Source organism: Podarcis tiliguerta (genome assembly GCF_965153285.1).
Source record: "Podarcis tiliguerta genome assembly, chromosome: 14".
NCBI lineage: Eukaryota > Metazoa > Chordata > Lepidosauria > Squamata > Lacertidae > Podarcis > Podarcis tiliguerta.
Genome location: NC_139547.1, coordinates 31422253 through 31443146, shown reverse-complemented (window position 1 = coordinate 31443146; position 20894 = coordinate 31422253). Strand labels below are relative to the sequence as shown.

At 47.0% G+C, this 20894-nt stretch overlaps 1 protein-coding gene across 2 annotated transcripts in view; it reads right to left on the bottom strand.

Annotated features, from left to right (window-relative positions):
• Positions 1 to 4052: 4052 nt before the first annotated feature.
• LOC310664058 (uncharacterized protein) overlaps positions 4053 to 20894 on the bottom strand; it is a 61030-nt gene continuing 44188 nt past the window's right edge. Inside the window, exons 42-58 of one of the 2 annotated variants that reach the window (XM_083412598.1) lie at positions 20281 to 20399; positions 19503 to 19670; positions 18994 to 19202; positions 18304 to 18407; positions 17895 to 18013; positions 17244 to 17402; positions 15985 to 16193; positions 15288 to 15391; positions 15019 to 15137; positions 14457 to 14630; positions 13290 to 13492; positions 12180 to 12283; positions 11478 to 11596; positions 7364 to 7534; positions 6026 to 6273; positions 5435 to 5541; positions 4053 to 5251 (exon numbers count right to left, since the gene is read on the bottom strand). In XM_083412598.1, coding sequence (XP_083268724.1) covers positions 4296 to 5251; positions 5435 to 5541; positions 6026 to 6273; positions 7364 to 7534; positions 11478 to 11596; positions 12180 to 12283; positions 13290 to 13492; positions 14457 to 14630; positions 15019 to 15137; positions 15288 to 15391; positions 15985 to 16193; positions 17244 to 17402; positions 17895 to 18013; positions 18304 to 18407; positions 18994 to 19202; positions 19503 to 19670; positions 20281 to 20399 — 3392 coding nt within the window. In that variant the 3' untranslated portion in view covers positions 4053 to 4295. The remainder of the gene's footprint in view (positions 5252 to 5434; positions 5542 to 6025; positions 6274 to 7363; positions 7535 to 11477; positions 11597 to 12179; positions 12284 to 13289; positions 13493 to 14456; positions 14631 to 15018; positions 15138 to 15287; positions 15392 to 15984; positions 16194 to 17243; positions 17403 to 17894; positions 18014 to 18303; positions 18408 to 18993; positions 19203 to 19502; positions 19671 to 20280; positions 20400 to 20894) is intronic. The other variant, XM_083412599.1, reaches the window with a different exon arrangement.

The window sequence follows — 20894 nt, the reverse complement described above, 5'->3', positions numbered from 1 at the left end:
TTGCCTGTTGCTCCACCAAAGATTGATGGAGCACCATGAGGGATGTTGCTTGTTGCTGGACCATGGATTTTGCCTGTTGCATCACTAGTGATGCCATGTGCAGAAGCACCAGCAGTGTTTCCTTTTACACCATGAGGTATCTTTGTTGCAAAACCATCATCAGTGTTGCCTCCTGTGTCTACAGAGTTGTGATTTGCAGAACCTCCAGAGATATTGCCTGTTGCACCACTGGGGATGTCAGTTGCAGAACCACTAGTGAAGTTGTCTCCTATTTCTCCAGGGATGTGTGTTGTAGGACCACCAGGAATGTTGCCTGTTGCACCACTGGGGATGTCAGTTGCCGAACCACCAGCGATGCTGTCTGTTCCCTCTGCAAGGATGTCAGTTGAAGAACCACCAGGAATGTTGTCTGTTGCACCAACAGTAACGCCACTTGCAGAACTATCAAGGATATCGTTTGTTGTGCCACCGGGGATGAACGTTGGAGCAGCATGTGGTATGTTGCCTGTTACTGTGATTCCAGTGTCTGTTGCAGCACCATCAGGAATGTGACCTGTAGCACCAACAGTGATGTCATTTGCAGAACCACCATCAATGTTGCCTGCTGTTCCTACAGAGTTGTAAGCTGCTGAACCCCCAATTTCTGTTGAACCACCAGCAGCATTGCTTCTTGTGCCTATAGAGACGGGAGTTAAAGAACCATCAGTGCTGCTGCCTGTTGCCTCTCCAAGGATGCCAGTTGTGAATCCACCAGGAATGTTTCTTGTTGCACCACTAATAATATCAGCTGCAGAACCATCAGCACTATTGCCTGTTGTACCTACAGAGATGTGAATTGCAGAACCACCAAGGATGTTAGTTGCAGGGATGTTGTCTGTTGCTGCACCAGCAATATCAGTTACAGAACCACCAGTGAGGTTGTCTCCTGTTTCACCAGGGACACGTGTTGTAGGACCATTAGGAATGTTGCCTGTTGCTGCACCAGCAGCTTCATGGATGTTGCCTGTTGCTGCACCATGCATGTCAGTTGCAAACCAGCCAGCAATGTTGTCTCTTGTGCCTACAGAGATGTGAGTTGCAGCACTACCAAGCATATTGCCTGTGATGCCATGAAGGATGTCGGTTGTAGCAGCATCAGGAATGTTGTCAGTTGCTGCACCAGCAGTCTCAGCTTCAGAACCACCATCAAGGTTGCCTGTTGTGCCTACAGAGATATGAGTTGCAGAACCACCAAGGATGTTGCCTATGGCTCTAACAGGAATGTCCATTGCACCAGCAGTGTTGCTTCTTGTTGTGCCTACAGAGATGTGAGTTTCAGAACCACCAGCAATGCTGCCTCTTGCCTCTCCAAGGATGTCAGTTGTAGAACCACCAGAGCTGTTCCCTGTTGCTCCACCAAAGATGTCTGTTGCAGCACCATCAGGAATGTTGCCCGTTGCTGTGCTAGCAATGTCATTTGCCGAACCCCCATCAATGTTGCCTGCTGTGCTCACAGAGTTGTGAGTTGCAGAACCTTCAGAGACATCTGTTGCACCACCAGGGATGCCAGTTGCAGAATGACCAGCAGTGTGTTCTCCCATTTCACCAGGGATGTCAGTTGCAGAACCACCAGCAGTGTTGCTCCTTGTGTCTATAGATACATGAGTTGCAGAACCAAGGATGTTGTTTATGGTACCACCAGGAATGTTAGTTGCAGCAGCATTGCCTGTTGCACCATCAGGGGTGTCAGTTGCAGGACCACCAGAGATGTTGCCTGTTGCTGCACCAGTGATGCCAGTTGCAGAGCCACTATAGGGATTGCCTCCTGTTTGGCCAGGGATATGTACTGTCAAACCACCAGGAATGTTGCCAGTTGTGCCTACAGAGATTTGAGTAGGGAAACCACCAGTTATGCCGCCTGTTACACCTCCAGGTTTGTCAGTTACAGCACCATCAGGAACGTTGCCTGTTGCACCATGGGTTATCTGAGTTGCAGAACCACCATCAGTGTTTCCTGCAGTGGCTACAGAGTTGTGAGTTACAGAACCTCCAGGGAAATTGCTTGTTGCACCACCAGGTATGCCAGTTTCAGAACCACCAGCCAAGTTGCCTCCTGTTTCACCAGGGATGTGCGTTGTAGGACCACCAGGAATGTTGCCTGTTACATCACCTCTGATGTGTGTTGCAGAACCACCAGCTGCATTGACTCTTCTGCCTACAGAGATGTGAGTTGCAGAACCACCAGTGATGTTGTTTGTTGTGTCACCAGGGATCTGAGTCACAGAACCATCCAAGATGTTGCCTGTTGCTCCGCCAGGGATGTTAGTTGCAGAACCTGAAGTTATGTTGCCTGTTGCCTTACCTGGGTTGTCAGTTGCAAAACCACCAGTGAGGTTGCCTCCTGTTTCTCCAGGGATGGGCCTTGTAGCACTACCTGGAATGTAGCCTGTTGCACCTCCAGGGATGGGAGGCTCTGTATCACCAAGGATCCTGCCTGTGGCACCTCCAGCAATGTCAGTTACAGTACCACCATAGATGTTGCCTGTTGCCCCAACAGGAATGTGAGTTGCAGTGCCACCAACAACATTGCCTGGGACATTAATTACAGCATCCCCAAGAATGTTGCCAGTTGCTGCTCCAGGAATGTGAGTTGCAGCACCACCAAGGATGTTTCTTGAGATGCCTCCACTTCCAAGGATGAGAGTGGTGGTCTGTCTCGAGATGTAGGATGCAGCCCCTCTTGGCATCCCTCCTGTGCTTCCTGCAGGGATGAAGGTCGCAGCGCTCTGGGTGTCCCCTGTGGCAGCTGCAGAGGCATCAGTTGCAACAGTGGTTGCATCTCCAGGACCATGAATTGCAGCTTCTTCAAAAGTGCCCCCTTTAGTTGTTTCAGGGGAATTGGCTATAACACTTGTAACATTTTGAGTTTCAGCAGCTCCAAGGATATTGCCTAGAGTGCCTCCGGGGATGTCATCTGGGGCTCGTTCAGAGATTTGCATTGCTGAAAACGAAAATGAAAAAAAGAGAGAAAATAATCAGTTTGGAAACTTCTGAGCCAAGTGGACCAACAATCCAACTTGGTGCAAGGCTGCTTCCTGTGTTCCTATGTTCTGCTCACTTTTCTTCTTCTTAAGAACTTCATTCTATTATTCATACCTACCTTGCATCACTTCTTTATCCGCCTTCCCTGAAACCCAGCCTTTCTTTGGCCCTTCCTTTTGATCTGGGTGCATTTTTCCTTCTAGAGGTCCATAACTCTCCTCCCTCCCCCCTCTAATGTATTATTGTAAACATCTGGCCCTCCAAACCTCTTTATGTGGCCCTCAGGACTCTCCTACACCACACCCTCTTCCCAGACACTCCCACTCTCTTCAGGCCACACCCATCACTGTCTCTGCTTCACATCCAGGTAGGGTGGGGAGAGACTCCCTGCCTGAAACCCTGGAGAGCCTCTGGCAGTCACTGGAGACAATACTGAGTTAGATGGACCAATGATCTGACTTGGTATAACTGTGTGTCACTATGCCTAATAAGTCCTGCTGAACTGCCTAACATTAACTCGCTATGTGGGCTGAACTCTTTTAGGGGTCAGGGGAGAGGAACAGAATGGTGGGGGAGGCACCCAGCAATGTCCAGCTGCTTTTCCACACTGAGATGTTCAGAAATAAGGAATGTTCAGCAATAAATATTAAATATTAGATGATAGAGCTTCCACCAAACCTTTCTTTCTACTGCTACTAAGGAAAGATTTCTGAAGAAAAGAAGGGGAAATGCTTTCTACAGAAGCCACACACGGTCCTCTTTTCACACAACAACCTACATCTTTATTTGTGGTTGCCATAAGGCCAGAATTTCCCGGACATGCATAGAATATTGCAGTTGGCAGCAATGTCTGGACAAAAATCGGGGAAATGTCCGGGAAAATCCAGATATATGGCAGCCCATGTTGGCAGTGTCATTTTTGCCGATTTTCCATAAGATTTTGCCAAAAAACCAACAGCTCAACAACTTTTCTGTCCAAATCTTCACTGTTTAAAATATGGCAATCCCATTTTGTACAAATTTCACGGTAATGTGAAGCTAGAAGGATACCAGAATACTTTGATGTGCACCATTGGCTGGACGGATGATTTATTGCATGATAAATATATTCTGTGTAATCAAACACAACAAATTCAAGATTCCAGAGTAGCAGGATGCTAGAAAACTGCTATCAGTTAATCTGGAAAGACACTGATACACAACACTGTAGTCTGATTCCAAAGAGTGTCTCTTATTTAGGCAAATTTGCAGGTGGGTTGTGAAACAGAGGTGCACTATGGGGAAATGGTTACAATAAAGCAAGGGAGGAGAAGGCAGGCGAAAAATAGGACTGGGTGAGTCCATGCATATGCAGGGGCACCTCCAGAGACATTTCCAGGGTTGTGAGTTGTATTGCCAGCAGCGACAGAAGTTGCTCCCGGGATACGATGACTGTATGCTGTATCCCTTCCAGGAACGGGAGCTGTCGTTTTTCCAGGAATGTTGCTGTTTGAGCTTCCATGAACTGAAGTTTCAGTAGCTCCCGGGATGTGAGTTGCAGAACCACCAGGGATGTTGCTTGTTGCTCCACCAGGGAGGTCAATTGCACCACCACCAGTGGTGTTGCCTGTTGCTCCTACAGAGATGCGAGTTGCAGCAGCATGAGGGGTTTTGCTTGTTTCTCCACCACGGATGTTGGTTGCAGAACCACCAGGGATGTTGCTTGTTGCTCCACCAGGGACTTGAGTTGAGGCTCCTCTAGTAACGTTGCTGGTTGTGCCTCCAGGGATGTGAGTTGTACCACCACCAGGGATGATGACTGTAGAATTTCCAGGGATGTGGCCCGTAGCACTCTCAGGGCTGTGTGCTGTAGGAGTAGCAGGGACGCTGCTTGTGGTGCTTCTTGTGACGTCAGGGGTATTGCCTATGGCACTTCCAAGGGTGGGAGTGGTAGTCTGTCTCGAAGTGCAAGATGCAGACCATCCAGTCATCCATCCTGTGTTGCCTCCTGGGTGGAGAGTTCGGGCACTGCCAGAGATGCCTCCAGCCTCTCTCCCAGGGAAGAGGGTTGAAGCACCTCCCTGGATGGCCCCTGTGGCAGCTGCAGGGACCTCGGTTGGAAGAGTGGTGGCATCTCCAGGACTGCGAGACGCAGAGTGCCCAGGGGCATCACCTGTGACATTTGCAACGTTCTGAGTTTTGGCACCTCCAGGGGGCTGATTGGCAGTTCTTCCAGGGATTTGTGTTGCTGCTGCAAATGGAAAGGGAAGAAGTATCAGTTTGGGAACATGTCAGCTAAGAGGACCAACAATCTGACTTGGTGTCAGGCTGCTTCCTACGTTCTGCTCACTTTTCTTCTTTGCTTTGGTTGCTGAGAAGGGAATGCCACCCTCAGACTGAAGGAAGACCCTCCCCCTTAGTAACAAAAGGTTACCTGTGGGTTTGGGTTGATGATCACCCAGGAGGCAAAGGCTTTTGACCTCTGCAAGTTCTTCCTGCCGTTTAGTAAGGCTGGGGTGAAGTGCGACGATCTCCTTCATTCTGTGATTAATAAATAAGTTTTGAAGCAGCAGTGAGGCATTTTTTTAGAGTGGGACCTTTTGAGCAACATTATAGGAGGCTCTGTTCAGAAATTTATCTGTTCCCCCTCATTTATTCATTAATTAATTCATTCTCTCTCTCTCTCTCTCCTATCATTTACAACAACATTCAAGGTGATATGATATAGGGGTGGATAAATCTGTCAATGTTGGTTTCTCTCAGTTTCTCATTTTTTTCCAGTCTTAAGTTCCACCCCATCAGTTTGCAATATTTGTTTATTTGTTTTTAAAAGTCCTCATGAAAATTAAGTGTTTTAGTGCTTATGTCTCCTAGTTTTTGTACTCAGTCTTGCCCAATATGCACATTTTTACAAGCCATCCTTTCTTCTGCATTTCTGAATGTTATTTTCAGTAATAGATGCCTTTTCTTTCTTTTCTTTTTTGCACACTTTCCCCCCACCCATATTACGCTACCTCTGACTTACGTGGAATGGAAGAGTTCACATGTTGCCTTGGAGGATGACTGGGGGTGGCGGGATGTCCCCAGAGTCGGCAGGAAGTTGGAGAGCAAAAGGTGATAGACTTCATTCCACTGAGAGGAGTCCATTGAACCTCCTCCTTTCTTGAGGAAGAGAAATACATTGTCCAAAAGCTCTTGCTGGCTTTCAGGGGTGAGAGCAGCCAGTGGGGAAGGTCCTTGACACATAGACAAGATTTCTGTGGGCTTGTAGCTCTGCATGGAAGAGACAGGGATGAAAGAAGTGGGCTTCACAACAGTCCAGAGAAAGAAAGAGCTTTCAGGATTTCTATAGGGTGTGCCAGTGGTATGCTTAGGCTCAACAGACTTGTTCACAAAACATATCAAGAGATATGAATGCAGGGAGGAAGCTGGATTTCACTAGATCAGGGGTCTGCAACCCACGGCTCCGGAGCCGCATGTGGCTCTTTTACACCTTTGCCGCGGCTCCGGGGCAGATACTAGTGAGGGGAGGAGGCGCATTGTGCGCCCGACACTCCCCACTGTGGCGGGCGCTGTACTGGCTGTGACATCGCATGGGGGCGGTGCGCACCGTCCCGACGTCACCTTCCCGCACGCTGTCAGATTGCAGCTCCAGAGATATATTTGTTTTAAATGTCGCAATGGTTTTGCGGCTCCCAGGTTTTTTCCCCTTCGGAAACGGGTCCAAGTGGCTCTTTTTGTCTTAAAGGTTGCAGACCCCTGCACTAGATTACACGTTGATGGAAAGCACAAAATAGAGCCTATCGGCAGATCCACACCATGCATTTAAAGCACAATGGACATACATTGAAGAACTCAAGAACAGCTTACTGGATCAGGCTAATGGCCCATCTAGTCTAGCATGCTGTTCTCACAGTGACAAACCAGATGCCCATTGGAAACCCACAACAGGGTCTGAGCGCAAGAGCACTCTCCCCTCCTGTGGCTGCATCTAAAGTACATCACTCCCCCCCCCCAAGAATCCTGGGAACTGTAGTCCCACCTCACAGAGCTAAAATTCCCAGCACCCTACCAACAACAGTTCCCAGGATTCTTGGGGGAAAGACACATGCTTTAAATATGCATTAAAGATGTTTTAATGCACGGTGTGGATCTGTCCTGTGTTTGGCTATGAGATGCTCTTCAGTGGCATGCACCAGCAAATTGTGTAGAAGTCATCCAAAACAGGCACAAAAAGGAACACTGTCTTATCAAGGAGAGGTATCAGAAAGTTGGAACACGTAGATCAAGTGAGACTGTGGCCAAGGAAATAGATTTTAGCACATCACAAAATGGCATGGGAACACACACACCCCAACCTTACCTTGCAGGGAGGGCCTTTGAGCCTGGACAAATATTCATGGAGCGAGCCATAGTTTTTAAAGTTCTTCACGACCCCAAGAGCCAGGCTGGCCAGGGTGGAGTTGTGCAACATCTGGGCAATGACAGTTAAGTCGGCTGCTTGGGCTGGGCTGAGGGCAGAAGGGTTCTCCATCTGCGGATTAATTATAAGGAATTACTGTAGGAAGACTGGAAGCTTTGGAACTAGACTGGTTTGCTTGGGACCACTTCTGGCAAGACCCATTTCATTTCCAGAGAAGGCCTGGCTACCTCTGATACTTCAGCTTCATATCTGGGCTTCATCGAAAGTGGATGTGCACCCCTAGTCTGCATCATTTCCTATGCAATCCATTTTCACTTGTGTCTATTCACCCGGTCAAATGCCATTTATCAAGTTTTGTGCCAGACTTTGCTTTGTCTTACTTGAAGGCTTCCATTATTCCCAGTGGTGATGGTGCCCTGGAACACACCAGGCATGGGAGATGGGCCATTTAAGATAATTATTATATAAGTAATGAGGGTGTGTGTCTGTATCAAATTCCAGGTTACATACAAAGCTGCCTTATATTAACTCAGGGAAATGGTCCATCTGGCTCAGTACAATCAACAATGACTGGCAGAGGCTCTCAGGATTTTAAACAGGAGTCTTTCTCAGCCCTACCTGGAGATGCTGGTGATCCAACCTGGGCCCTTTGGCATGCAAAGCAGGTGCTCTGCAACTGAGGTGTGCTCCTCTCCCTATTGCCTGGTGTCATGGACTAGTTAGACACAGAAGAATGGTGGAAGGAATAAGCTGAGGCTCAGAACCCAGGGATTGCTGGTGAGACGATGATAAGTGGACACAGGGAGAAGAAGAAGAAGACTGGAAGGAGGAGGTGTTGAAAGCTGAAGAGGTAACAGGGCTTAGTAAGTCTGTGGCAGAGAAGTCCAGAACTGGAGGCTGGAGAGAAGGGAGGCCAAGAGGCAGAGAAGAGTCTGGCATGTATCTCTCCCCCTCCTGCTGCAATGAGCTGCCCTGCCCCTTGGTCTCTCAGAACAAGAAGAAGCATTACAAGGACGATGAGAAGTTAGCTTCATGCAGGTGCAATCTCCAATTGCTTGGGGGAAACCCTGGAGAGGAAGGGACTTAAGCAGCTGCGGGGAGGTGGAGACCTTCAGACTCAGTGACTGCTTCATGGGAGCATGGGACCTACTGGAGATGAGCTGCTGTGCTTGTTAGGCCTGACAATCCTGTGCAGATGCTGTTTATGCTAATAAAGAATTACTCCAACTTGCTCGGTGTGATTTATTGCTGGCTCACACCTGTCACCCGCACACACTAGACCTTTTCCTTTTCCTAGTAATCAGGCTGCCCTTGAGTGTGTACAGAAGTTCAGATTCTTAGCTAGTGGTCCCGTTCTGCAAAAACACCCCACTGTCTAATAATCAGGGGGGGTCTTGGACTAAAGGATCAGATGTCAAGGAAAATCTGGAAGCACCCTAACCATTTTTGGTATCCCATCAGTGAGATCCTTTATAGACAGTTTAAAAATTCACTCAAGGTCATGCTACCAGAGTCTGGTGCCAGCTTCAAAGCACTGTTTCGGATAGGTCAGTACGTTTCCGAGCATAATTCAAAGTGTTGGTGCTGACCTTTAAAGCCCTAAACAGCCTCGGCCCAGTATACCAGAAGGAACGTCTCCACCCCCATCATCCAGCTCTGAGGGCCTTCTGGCAGTTCCCCCCTATGCAAGAAGTGAGGCTACAGGAAACGAGGCAGAGGGCCTTCTCAGTAGTGGCGCCTGCCCTGTGGAACGCCCTCCCATCAGATGTCAAGGAAATAAACAACTATCTGACTTTTAGAAGACATCTGAAGGCAGCTCTGTTTAGGGAAGTTTTTAATGTTTGGTGTTTTATTGTGCTTTTAATTCTGTTGGGAGCCACCCAGAGTGGCTGGGGAAACTCAGCCAGATGGGCAGGGTAAAAATAAATTTATTATTATTATTATTATTATTATTATTATTAGCCTGGACCTCTGTTGTTTTTGTATGAAGACAGTTGCTTCCTTTTCCCCTTAACCCTGTGAGGTTGTTCCTACCTTGGTCCCATTTTACAGATGGGCAATTGAGACTGAGAAAGCAGCAAAGCTTGCCTACACTTTTCCTCCAACTGAGTTGTGATTGGATTCGAGAGTTGTTAGGAGACCCCCCTCAAAGAGATACAATTCTCAGCACCTTGGGGAAACTATAGTTCCCAGGATTCTTTGCAGGAAGCCATGACTGTTAAAGTGGCGTAAGAGTGCTTTAAAAGTGTGGTGTGGATGTGACCAGAACAGGTCACTATTCTGTCTGCACATCCAGCCTTGGCCACTGCTCCAGGTCTGCAATTAGGCGTGGCTTCCCTAGGTGCTATTGGTCACAACTAGCACAGCTATAAATGAACTTCGCCACACCTCCATGTTTGGATTTCAGCCTAATATTGTTAACAGAGCAAATTCTGTGCAGGTCTACTCAGAAATAAACTAAGTGGAGCATACTCCCAGGTTGCAGCCCAAGAGATGTGGGGCTTCATCTACTGTCAGAATAGACACATTGAAATTAATGGAGATGATGAGCCTGAATCCATTAATTCCAATGGGTCTAATCCAAGTAAAATTTAATTGAATGCAACCAATAAAGAATCTTCATTTTTACAAACCTATTTATGGAGTATAAATCCATTTATTCATTCCTGCTGTAGATACTGCCTACCCCACTCCCCCCCCCCCAAGACTGTGGCTGATGGGGGTTGTAGTCCAAAAGAGTCTGGAGGGCCACAGGTTGGCAAAAGATGCTTTTAAGTTTAGTTCAATCAGTAGCAATCAGTTGGTCGAAATGCTCAGTATCCCATGTAGGGCTGGCCTAATCAGTTCCAGTTCTTCCCTGTTTCTCATTTTTCTAATCATTTTGTGTTTGTTTGTTTGTTTTAATTTTGGTTAAGCCCTTATTAAAATTCAGAAACATTTTAGTGTATATTTCTCCTAACATACACGTTTTTTATGCAGTTTTCCTTGATGGGCACGTTTGTGCAAAGCAAATCCCCCTTAGCATAATGCATTTTTGCATGCTATCCTTTACTCCTATATTCATTTTTAGGCCTGCATTGCCCCATTTTTCGTATATATTGCTTGGGTGGAGCACTGGATTGTAAAATCTGGAGCGGTGCAAAGTTCAAAGGATACCACTGGGTTTCTGTTAATATATTGTTGCAGAAACTGCAAGTGAAATGTGAATTGGACCGAATTTCTACTCCATCCCATGTCTGATCCCACCTGTCAGGGGCATGGGTGTGGGGTTAAAAGGACCACATTAGTAATATGTGTGTGTGCGTGTCTGTTCTTAAAGAAAACACCACCATGAAACATACCAATTCAGCTGTTTTCAACATTATTGTTATTTTATTAATTGAGCAGATCAGCAGAACCACATAATAAAGAGCGGGTAGAGAAACAATGCTCTGGATATCAGCAACCATTTCCAAAACACAGAAAAATCATGTTTGATTTAGAACAGTTGTTACATGGTTAAATACAGTGTTCTTTTTAAAATATGTAAGGAAGATACCCACCCAAAAAACCCCTTCTTGCTTAAATTTTGACAGAATTCATGGGTGATTTTCCATGTCCATACTGTCCTTGAAAACATTACACCGCCTGTGTTAAAAGTCTGTGTTTGCTTTAGAAGAAAACGCACAGCTTCATTTTGCTGCTTCTCAGCTTAATGATGATACTCAAGCATTGAAAACTGAACCATTACGGGAGAAATTTGCTCCCCAGATTGCTACTGATTAAACTAAACACCAGCCTTAGAAAGACAATTTGGATGCCAATCAGGTTGATTTCTGAAGTATTTACTTTCTAAAGCAAGCAGTAGTTCGAAAACTCAAGAAGAGAAGAAAGAGTGGAATATAAAGAGACTGCAGAGAACATCAATCCTTTCCCTTAAAGATATGTCAGCTCCCTTTAGTCGATTTTAGGCTGGATGAAGATACTTTCATCGTTGCACAGGGCTGCTACTGTTCCCTGCAGAGGAAAGAGGTGGGGCAGCCCCCTCTGGAGCACAGTGCCGAGAAAAACTTACTCCATCAAGTTCTGGGTAAAAAGCTTGAAGTTCGCTCAGCTTAGCCACTGTGCAAAACTCCCCCAAATTCTTTGTCAGCCAGTCTCGGATTCCTGTAGTCCCACCATCACACGCTGACCCTGTGGAGGCAAGAGAATGTGTCAAGCGAAGACAGACTAAAATCCACAGTTGGGTTCCTTACAAATGATGAATTTGTGCAGAAATAATGCTGGAAGTCTATTACACCCTCCTCCTCCTTCCCTGCCCTTCTTCCAACCAACAGAACAGTTTGCCCCAAGCACCGAAGAGATAAACTTCTGAACAGATAAACTGTTCATAAACACTCAGCAACTAGTGGTTGAGGTTGGGGGAAGGCTCAATAATTAGGTCCACCAGGCCAGTGAAACTGTTTTGGCCAAGACTCCACCACCACCTGCCCGACACCTGACATCACATATCAGCCAGTTGTCAAAAGGGCTTTGCAGGTACTGCCTATCAGCTGGTTGTTGCGGCTTTCACAGCACAGCACTTTGGCCCATGTGACTGAACTTTAAGCTATGGTGACAAAAACGGGTCACCTGTGGCATCACATGATGAGCAGGTGAACCACCACGCTCCCATGTCAAGCTTGGCCCACAGGGGGCAGGAGAGATAAGGATTTGGTCCATTCCCCACTCCTGTTTCAGGGTGAAATTCCTAAGACCTGCCCCTTTGGCTCCTTACCTGAATCAGCAAACTGATAAGCTAAATAAGCCTTCTGGAAGTCATACACATCTTGCCTCTTCCGGGCTGATAATGTTGAGTAGAGACCATCCATCGCTTTCACACTGAGGAAGAAACGCAAGCGATTCCACACATTGGCTTGAGTCGCACTTGTTTTTCCACCTATTCACCGTATTCATTTACTAGCATCCAACCTGCCCTTCCACCAGTATAGGCCTTATCCATGACTTTAAACCATGGAAATGAAATGGAGCACCCATATTCAGAGGCAGCATACCTCAGAACACAAGGTGCAGAGAACAAACAATAGGGCTATAGCTTTCTCACCCTGCTTGCAACTGGCTCTGGAGTCTTTTTGGAAATAGAGGGTTGTGCTCCACTAAGTTTTACTCAGAATAGACCCAATGAGATGAATGAACCTCAGATCATAGCTGCCAACGTTTCCCTTTTTTAAGGGAAATTCCCTTATTCCAAATAGGATTCCTCGCAAGAAAAGGGAAAAGTTGACAGCTATGCCTCAGATAGTCATGGCCATCAATTTCAATGGGTCTCCTCTGAGTAGGACTAGCATTGGATGCAATCCAGAGTGCTGAACTAGGTGGTCTGATGAAACCAGCCTTTGTGTCCTCAGCTGGGTGTAGCTGCTTCCAGACTGTGGTTATTTTGAGGGTGGGGATTAAGAATATAAGAACATAAGAAGAGCTCTGCTGGATCAGGCCAGTGGCCCATCTACTCCAGCAGCCTGTTCTCAAAGCGACCACCCAGATGCCTGTGGGAAACCTGCAAACAGGACCCAACCACAAGAGCGGTCTGCTCTCCTGTGGTTTCTAGCAACTGGTATTCAGATTAAGGTTACTCAAATGAAGTTGAGTGGAAGAACTTGCACAATAAACCCGCTTCCCCAAATTATAGTAAAATGCACTGGAAAGTGTTGGAATAACACTTGCTTGAGGCAGCAGAATCTGGTGTCCCCACAACAAATCAGGATGGATACTCAAGACGCAGATTGTGTGGTAGCCACCAATGTGTACAAGAGGTAACCTCTGTCTGTTATCAAACTATGTGAAGGGACCTAGAAACTACTGAGATAAATGTATGCCAGCTACTTACATGGTTTGGTAATATGGGCAGGGCATACCCAGGGGTAGCAGCTCAAGAATTGTTCCATTGATACCCGGGAGGAGGAGGTTGAGTTTCTGGAACCAAGTGTTTGTGTCTTCCAGGGAACTGGTGGCAATCTGTGGGAAAATGATCTCCGCCGATAGCATCAGCATAGTGTCCCGCACTTTGGGATTGCTCAACAAGCCTCGGTTCTGGAGGAAGAAGCAAGAGAAAAACCAGGGAATAAGTGTGACTTCATTGAAGATCAGGTTATAGGTGGAAGCAGAAGTGTTGAAGACATGTTACTATTTCTGCAGCAGGGTCCCTGTCTCCAGCATCCTAGAGCTACCCAACCAGGGGAGCTTTGAAGCCATTGAGAATAAATCTTCTCACCCTTAGTGCTGATTGCAGCCAATCAGAATGAAAGGAGGTGAGTGAGCCACTGAGGATTGGCTCCTAGGGTCACTCTGGAGAAGGCACACAGGAAGAAGACCAACGAGTTGTTCCATATGCTCCAAAGCTGAGCATTTAGGAACACTGACAACACAAGGGGCTCCAGTTTCAAGAGAATGGTGTGTAAGTTCCGTTACGTACAATGGAACTTCAAGGAAAACACAATCTAAGTCACTCCAAATGAAGATATTGGAGCACTCCAAACCATTTGCCCAAGTAAGCGCACAGAAAATAGTAAATGTAGCTGAAGGGCAACACATGGAGATCAGCTTATATATTTATAATGAAACTCTAATTGTTTAATATTATAAGATTGTTGTACAATCTTAGAAGGGGGTGTGACTGTGGGTATCACGAAGGGACCTTGCACTTCTGATTTTGCAACTACGCCCAAAAGGATCCATGAAATCAGCTGACAACGTTTCACACAATGGAGAACAATGGGCTAGTAATGAGAACCCTTGACAATTACATGAGTTTTGAAAGTTTGTAGGAAATTGGAAAGGGTGATCTCGAGTCCCAAACATCAGGAGGGCCCCATCCTGGTGAAGGTTGTGCTACATAGCTTGAAATCCACTGCTCTGGAGTAATTTCCAGCTACCCCAAAGGTCACAGATCATGCATTCCCATTGGAGTTGACCACCAGTGCTCCAGTTATACGGCAGAAAATCATAGCCTGTCTCCAGCCCTGGAGGAAAAGTCTGTCAACAAGCTTCTGTTTACCTTCAGCACCAGGGTGTTGAATTCATCCAGGTACGTGCTGAGGAATTGCTCTGGCTCCTTCTTTCTCTGGATGGCTTGGAAGACCAGCACCATTGCTGAGCTCCTGTAAATGGTGTGACCTTCAGTGGACAACTGAGCCAAGGCACTGGCGGAGAAGAGGTCCAAGGAATCCACCTGCATTTGGAAACACAGAGCTGGAGTTGGATGGAAACCAGGCTCAAGCTCAGAATCCAGAACTCTTCAAACACCCCAAGCTTCCAATCATCAATAAGTCAGTAAGGTGCAGATTAAACCACAGTTTACCAAGGTTTGAGTGACACAGGAAACTGTGGTTTTAAAAAAAGGAAGTGAAAGCTTCCAAACTCTTCCTTGAGTGAGCTTATTAAAGCTAAACTGCCCAAGGGGAGCAATGATGGGGGAGAGGCCTTTAGAGGCTTTGTGAGCACCAAGGAAAGGCGTCAAGGGCAATACATTGGTGACCTGCGAGTTAGTGTTATGCCCGAACCTGCCCAGAGTCAAGAACACCACAAATGTTAAACTCCAAAGTCTGTGCCGCTCTCACCCCACGGAAGTCGCTTTTCAATGCAGTGAAATCTGAGTAGGAGCCATAGGCTGAAAAGGGTCCAAAGAATTTGCTCAGCCACTCTTGGTCCGTGGAGGCCCCCTGAGTGCAGGCAGAACCTGTGGCAAAACCATAAAGAGGGAGAGAGAGAATTAGAAATGCAGACGCACATTTCGGAGGTTCAACATTCTGGAGAGGGTCTTCATCAGGGTGGGTAGAAGGTAAAGTGTGCCATGGGGTGAGGGGAGAGATGTGCTTCCTTTGTTTACCTGAATTTTGTTCTTGGAATTCAAGAATCCTCTTTATGAAGGAGAATACATCCTCTGGATTTTCAAATGTGCTGTTGGCATGGTGATCATTTAAACCCTCCACTCTGCAAGATTAGGAAGGAGGTTGCAATTGAAGTAATAATACTCAGTTTGGAGATTCAAAAGAAGGGAGGAGTGAAGGTTAGGGGGAGGCATTTTGGATCAGCAAAGCATCTTCCACTGACAACTGGGGAGGAGGCCCATCGCCCGGTGACTGGGCACCTGCTCTGCATGCAGAAGGTCCCAATTTCAATTTGCAACATCTGCAGGCAGTGCTTGGAAAGACTCTCTGTCTGAAACACTGGAGAGCTGCTGCCAGCCTTCGTTGGCAATACTGAGGTAGATGAACCAATGGTCTAACTCAGTCTAAGGCAGTTTCCTAGGGTAATGGGCAGAACTCAGTAAGCAGAACATCTGCTTTGCATGCAGAAGGTCCCAAGTTCAGTCTCCAGGTAGGGCTAGGGGAGATTCCCACCTGAAACCCTGGGGAACAGCTGCCAGTCAGTGTAGACAATACTGAGTTAGATGACCCAACTGCCTGACTGGGAGCAATGCAGTTTTTGAGTTTCTGTGACTGTTCTCTTCACCCTTGGCTGCGCCTCGCCAAATGACTCCACCATCACCCCCACCTTGGGATAGGCATAGAGTTGGTACCTACATGGCTGCCAGAGAATCACAGGACATGTCACTGGGCAGGAAGCCGAGGTTCTGGGAATCAAGACTGCTCAGGAAGAGAGGGAGCCTTTGCCCAAACCACGCAGCATAGTCTTCTGTGGTGAAGAACTTCAGCACGCCACTCAAGTGGCAGAAGATCTCGCCAAGGATGAACCGTTTGGTCTCCAAGTTGGGCAGCTGAGTGAGCTGGTGCTTTAAGAAGAAAGCAAAAAGCACAGAAGGTACAGTGTTAGGAGGACAGGTGTGCCTAGCTAACTAACATCCTAATGTCAAAGTGTATAATTTACCAGGTGCCCTCTAGATGTTGTGGACCTCAGCTCCCACCGTCAGTCAATGGGAGCTATAGTCTAAAACATCTGGAGGAGACCATATTAGATACCCTTCGGGTAGATGACGAGCAACAAACACAGTTAAAGAAAAGGCCCACAAATGAAATGGCACAGCATAAAACAAATCTGCAACTAAATCAGTAGACAACAGCTAAAGGCAGGCCAATAGTCATTGCTGTAGGAGGTTAATTCAACAAGATAGGCTTACCAAAGGCAGCGCCAAGCAAATGGGCTTGGGGAGGAAGTTCTTGAGCTGAGGTGCCAACACAGAGAAGGCCCTCTATTTAGCCTGTATAATGGTCTTCCCCAACCTGGTACTTTCCGGAAGTTTGGGACTGCAAGTCCTATCAGCCCCAGCTGGCATGATCTGTGGCTGCCATTGGCAAGCTGATGCCCTCCAGTGCTGGCTGGGCTTGATGGGAGCTGAAGTCGGAAACATCTGAAGGGCACCAGGTTGGGGAGGTTGAAGTAAGGCTGTTGGGCAATAGCCCATCACTCTAATGGAGTAACCTTCAATAGGGAAATGTGTTAGCAAAGTCACTTGATTAATGTGAACAGAGTCCAGAGATAAAAGTCATGATAACACTTTACTGAGCAAAGTGAACCAAAACTATGCATAATTTGAAAAGAAACGACAGAGAGCGTTTGTCTTTCAGTTGAGGCCTTGTACAGGGCAGGGAGACATTCAACCAAACATAAAGAGGGAAAAACTCCCCCAGAACTACACAGGCAATCAGATCACATGCTGTCTCCTTGAATATCATACCACTCTAACTGGCTGCTTTGTAATACCTCTAGCATTCTCTGTTGGCTGGTTGACGTTAACACTAGTAGAATTAAGTAACAAACTGAATGAGCCCTGCTGCTGCACTTTGAACAAGGCAGAGGGGAGGAAGAGGGGAGTCTTGCAAACCTGTTGGGCAGCCGCATTGAAAGCATCCATGAATTCTCCAATGTTGTGTGAATCAAGGGAGCCAAAGACCTTCCCGGCTTTCTCGCTGTCGCGCAGGGCGTCACTCGCCAATGTGTACTCAGCCAGTTGAGATGGCGTGAGTCTCGCAACTGCATCCATCTAAAGAATGAGCAAAGCTGGTTCTTAGCAAAGGAAACTGTCAGCGGAGCAGGGACAGGGGGATCTGTCCATTTTGTTTCCGTCAGTTCCTCATTTTTACCATCTTCAATTCAGTTCTCTGCATTTTTTTTCAAATTCTTAGTACGAATTTCATCCAACAGTTTTGATGAATGGGCATGTTTGCCAAGCAATTTCCCCTAACACAATTATTTTTGCATGTTATTTTCTCTAATATATTCATTTTAATGCACAATTCTCGCTTAAATATGAATTCTGGTAAACGCTGGTTGGTTGGAAGAGAGCACTGCAAAATTCGGAGGGTTCAAATTTCAAAGGGCGGCTACATTTTGGTTCTTGTATTGTTTTGGAAAACGGCAAATTAACTGGCTAGCCTTTCAAAGTGAAATGAATTCAATCCCCCCCCCCCAATACTTTTGGCTAAGTCATGAATAAGCCTCTGCCCCCTGCCCCTGGTCCAGCAAGGTCACTTACCGGGTGGAAATCTGCATTAATGGCAACCAAGTCTTTATAACTGGCTAATGAGCTGAAGGACCCAAAGTTGGCTGTTAACCAACCCAAGCTGCCCCGAGTATTCTCAGTACAGGGATCTCCTGGAATGGAAAAAAGAAAAAAAATCATTCTTGGAGAATCATTTCGTGCATCCAGGACCCCTTTTCGTGAAAAAGTGACTCCTTGCAATATGCTATCACACTATATTCCATTTGCACTGGGGGCATGGTACAGCTGCTATGAGTGGCGAAGGAGCAGAGGAAACAGCCTTATACTGAACTGGACCAATGGTCCATCTTTGCTTCCAGTAACAACAGCACCCCCTGCCAGCTGGGAAGCAAGCACAGCAATTACACCCACATAGCAAACACCCTCTGGTTTTGACACCTACCTCCTTGAGATGTCTTGGTCATCAGGTAGCCTTTGGCAAAGTTGTAGACATCTTGGCGACTGTCTGATGACATATGTCGAAAGCTGCCATCCAAACCAGCCATTCTGGGTGGGAGAGGAAGGAACAGGAGGGGAAACGTATTAAAGTCTTTATAACAATTAACCTCTTGTTTGCTAATAATGATGGTGGTGATGATTTAAACTTACTAGATTTCTTTTTCCTTACAAAAGAAACTTACGATAACAACACGTACATTCAAACCAGTGTTGAACAAAACAGAAAAATCTAAAACTCATTCTTATTTTTAAAAAGCAGGATTAAAACAGCCCCACCCACTCAAGAAGGCCATAGATGATTAAAAGCCAAAGGCCCGGCAGAAAACAAATGTTTTTGCCTGGTGCCTAAAGATATGTAAGGATGATGCCAGATGAGCCTTCCTGGGGAGAGCCTTCTGCAAGCAAGGAGCCACCACTGAGAAGGCCCCTTCTCAAATTGTCCCTCTCCTGGAGGGAGCACATGAAGAAGGGCTTCAGATGGTGATCACAGGGTCTGGGTTCATATGGGGAGAGGCTGTCTTTGACGTACTGGGATCCTGAACCACATAAGGCTCAAAACCAGCACTTTAAATTGGGCCTGGAAACTGGTTCCTTTGCCCCCTCCTGGCAAACCCGCAGACGGCTGAAGACTCACATGGCTTTGAAAGTGCTGCAGGGGATGCTCTGTGGAATGGCTGCCAGGGCTGTGGCGTTGATGCTGGGAAGCACGAGGGTCAATGTTTTCTTGAACCAGTCTTCGTACTGGGAGGTGCTGGCTGTCGTTAGCAGGCTCTGTAATTCGCTGAAGATGACGTCAAATATCTTGTCCCTCACCTCCGTGTTTGCCAGGAACGTCACGCCGCTCTGCCAACCAGAAACACGGAAGGAACAGGTCATGGCCCCAGCCTTCAAAATGGCCAGAGTAGCACAGAGGAATGTGATTGTGCTGGAGAGAACAATGGCAGAGAGACAGAGCTTCGTGGCCAAGCGGGGGTTTGAACCCCGGTCTCCCAGGTCCTAGTCCAACACTCTTGCCACCACACCACACTGGGCTTCAGATGTCCCCAAAGAGAAGCAGCGAAGGACTCAGCACCAGGAGAGCTCCTGAAAGAAAAGAGATCTTATCGAATGGATATAAACCAAAGCTAACAAAAGACAACTCACCTGAGCAGCCAAGGCTGCAAACTCTGTCATAAAAGCAAGGGTGTCATCAACAGGCTTGTTCTCCAAAGGCTCCAGAAGGGCGCTGACTTTATCAGGATCATCCAGGGCGCCAGAGGCAAAAAAGACATGAGCCAGTTGGGTGGCAGTGAGGTTGCCCCGGACATCAAACTGCAAAAACACACATTCGAGGACATACTTAGAGACTTCTTCAACCCTTCCCCAATCTGGTGTCCTCCAGATGTTTTGGACTACAACTCCCATCAGCCCCAGCCAGCATGCTAGCTGGGGCTGATGGGAATTGTAGCCCAAGACACCTGGAGGGTACCCAATCGGGGAAGGCTGCTTTAGAAGATTTGGGGAGGGAGAAAGGTAGGCAGCCCTTTCCTTCTCCCATGGTGGGAGGAAGCTTCTCAATTGAGCTGTTGTGCAGAATATTCACTTCCACCCCTCCTGAAATGAAGAATCATTCTTTTTGCAAGTGTGGAATGTGGAAAACTTGCAGAACTGACTTCTCACTGACCCAGCACACTCAGGATTGTCTACACTGACTGGCAGCAGCACTTCAGGGTTCCTCTGGCTCCTGCCTCACCCTGCCACTCTTTGAAGGCACTAGGGATTGAACCAAGGACCTTCTGCATGCAAAGCAACTGCTCTGCCCTCTTCCCCTTTTCAGGAGGAGTCTAATGCAAAATAGACTTCCTAATCATTTGGTGGGGGTGGGGTTCTGGAGCACAGGGTGAGCATTATGCATCAACACAAGGCAACCTCTGCTACGTACCCCATTGAACGTGGCCATCAGCGTGGTGAAATCGCCATAAGGAGCTTGGGCTGCGAAGGCCCCCAGGTTATCTTGCAGCCATGCCTCGGAATCCCTGGTGTTGGAGGTACACGCCGATCCTGCAGTGTTGGTAAACAAACAAGCCTTTCTGAACAGAGCTCCATGTGGGATTCATTGGCATAGTTGCAGGTGGAAACTCATTCGGCCAAGAATTCAAAACTGGGTGGGTTTGATCTCTCTATTCCTACTCAAGAGGAATGAATTCTCCCCTAGGTGCCCACCTCCCTGCTGGATCCCTCTCAGGCCCCATTCCCAGGGACTCGGGCCTCTACTTCTGTTCCCCACCAGCTCTCTAAAGTGCCTAGACCCCACCATCCTGGCGTCACACGTTGCCCATGGCTAGGGATGGAGGAATCAGTCTCCCTCAGGTTTTCATTTTCCCAATCTTTAGCTCAGTTCTCCATATTTCCATTTCAGTTTGTAATTTTTTTTTAAAAAAACCAATATATGAGAGAATAGTTTTCCCTATATACATGCTTGTATGTAATTCTGCCTAATATACACCTTTTTTTGCAAAGCAATGTTCCCAAATATAATGCATTTTTGCCTGCTAT